Consider the following 2,500-nt stretch of genomic DNA (forward strand, 5'->3'; position numbering starts at 1 on the left):
TCACTTTTTGTTATGATACTTTATATATATATATATATATTGTCATGATTTGAGTGAACGAATGAATGAATGAAAGAATGGATGGATGGATGAGTGGGTGAACGAATGAGTGAATAAATGGATAGTTGGATAGACGAATGGATGGATTGTTGGATGAATAAATCTATGAGCGAATGTTTTAATAATCGATTTTACTGATAAAAAAATCAGTGAACTAATGAATGAGTGAAAGACGGACTGAATAAATGAAAGAAAAACACCTAATTAATTAATTATTTATTATTAATAATTAACACGTATATTACACTAACTATAATTTGGTTATTATTATTATTATTGTTGTTGTTGGAGATGATGATGATGATAATTTGATTTCGTTTCATTCATTCATTCATATATTCGTTCCTTCATTCTTTTGACTATCTGACAACAGTGCCATAATTGGATTGCTTAGCTGTGAATGTAAGAACGAATGAACAAATGAACGAACGAACGAATGAATAAATGAATGAATGAATAAACGAATGAGTAATCAATGAACGAGAGAATGAAAGAACGAATGAATGAATGAATGTATGAACGAACGAATGATTCAATGAATGAATGAATGAATGAACGAATAAGTGAATCAATGAATGAACTAATGAATGAATCGATAAATAATGAATGATTAAGCAAACAAACAAACGAATGAATGAACAACTGAATGAAAGTGCCTACATTGTTATAATATTATGTTATATTATTGTTATTCTTCTTCTTCTTCTTCTTCTTCTTATTATTATTATTATTATTATTATTATTATGTTAAGTATTATGTAAATGATATTTTGAAGTTTAAGGCAATGTTTACTATCCGGTTACTTTACTTAAATGGCTTTAAGAATGAGTGAATGAGTGCAATGATGTAATAATAATAATGATGAGGATGTAATGATACTATATTTTGCTCTAATATCTTACTTTAGTTCTTTCCCTCTCTCTCTTTCCCTCTCTCTCTCTCTCTTTCTCTCTTTCTTTTTTTCTTTTTTTCTTTTTCCATGTTTCTTCTCTCTAACACAATAATAACATTAATGATATTACCATTAGCAGATCAACAAACATGGTCCAGCCAATAGGATATCAGGATTTGACGGAAGAGGAGTGTGACGTCATCCTTGGCGTCATCCAGAGAGATATGGAGTTGAGGAGGAGGGATAAGGACAGGATCGAGTGAGTGTATTGAATTGGATCGAATGGATGAATGGATGGACGGTTGATGGGAGGATTGATGGACAAAATGATTAATTATCATTCACTCATTCATTCATTAGTACATTAATTAGTTCGTTTGCTCATTTCTTCAATCATTTCTACATTCTTTCATTCAATTCATTTCTAGTTTCACTAATAAATTCCTCTACATTTAGTGTGGAGAAAATTGTTGAGCATCTAATTATGCATTCTGTGGCGTTGTTTGCTATTTTCAACTTTTTTAATTCCAACTTGTCTGTTTAGATTCAGTTTTAAAGTATTTAGATAGTAATAGTAGCTGCATCAGCAGTAGTAGTAATAGTATTGAAAGTACTGGTAGTAGTAGTAGTAGTAGTAGTAGAAGTAGTGGTAGTAGTGGTAGTAGAAGTAGTAGTAGTAGTAGTAGCAGTAGTAGTAGAAGTAGTGGTAGTAGTAGTAGTAATACTAGTCGCTTTAGTTGTAGTCTTAGTACTGCATCAGCAGCAGTAGTAATAGTATTGAAAGTAGTAGTAGTAGTAGTAGTAGTAGTAGAAGTAGTAGTAGTAGTACTAGTCGCTTTAGTATTAGTACTGCATAACTTAACTATATTTCAATTTTCAATTCAAATTTTGCATAATTATCTGAACAGTAATAATAGTAGTAGTAGAAGCAGTAGAAGTAGCAGTAGTAGTAGTTATATAATATTGGTGTACAAAGTGTATAATTAAGTTTCAAATATGCAAAGGCTTAATTGAATGTCAAACGCCAATGGCTTAAAGTTGACAGTGATAATAAGAACAATAATAAAAACCATATCAAATTAATAATAATAATAATATTATTATTATTATTATTGTTGTTGTTGTTGTTGTTATTGTTGTTTTTGTTGTTGTTGACAAAAGAAATGTAAAAAAATATTGAAGCAAGCCATAAAACACATTCTTGTCAATAATTCAATCAATGCATTGTCGTCATCGTCGTTGTCGCCATACAAACATACAATACACAAGCATACATACATACATACATACATACATACATACATACATACATACATACATACATACATACATACATACATACATACATACATACATACATACATACATACACACAAACATACATACATACAAACACACAAACATACATACATACAAACACACAAACATACATACATACATACAAACAAATATACATAAAAACAAACAAACAAACACACAAACATACATACATACATACAAACATACATATATACACATATACAATCAGATTACACGCTCAATATGAC

The 2,500-nt window shown here is 29.5% G+C and overlaps 1 protein-coding gene across 1 annotated transcript in view; it reads left to right on the forward strand.

Annotated features, from left to right (window-relative positions):
* Nucleotides 1-2,500, forward strand: part of HELRODRAFT_160008 (hypothetical protein) — a gene marked incomplete at both ends in the record, with an annotated part of 5,025 nt that overhangs the window by 66 nt on the left and 2,459 nt on the right. Inside the window, one exon of the mRNA XM_009017035.1 lies at nt 1,093-1,212. Coding sequence (XP_009015283.1) covers nt 1,093-1,212 — 120 coding nt within the window. The remainder of the gene's footprint in view (nt 1-1,092; nt 1,213-2,500) is intronic.

This window comes from Helobdella robusta (assembly GCF_000326865.2).
Source record: "Helobdella robusta unplaced genomic scaffold HELROscaffold_2, whole genome shotgun sequence".
NCBI lineage: Eukaryota > Metazoa > Annelida > Clitellata > Rhynchobdellida > Glossiphoniidae > Helobdella > Helobdella robusta.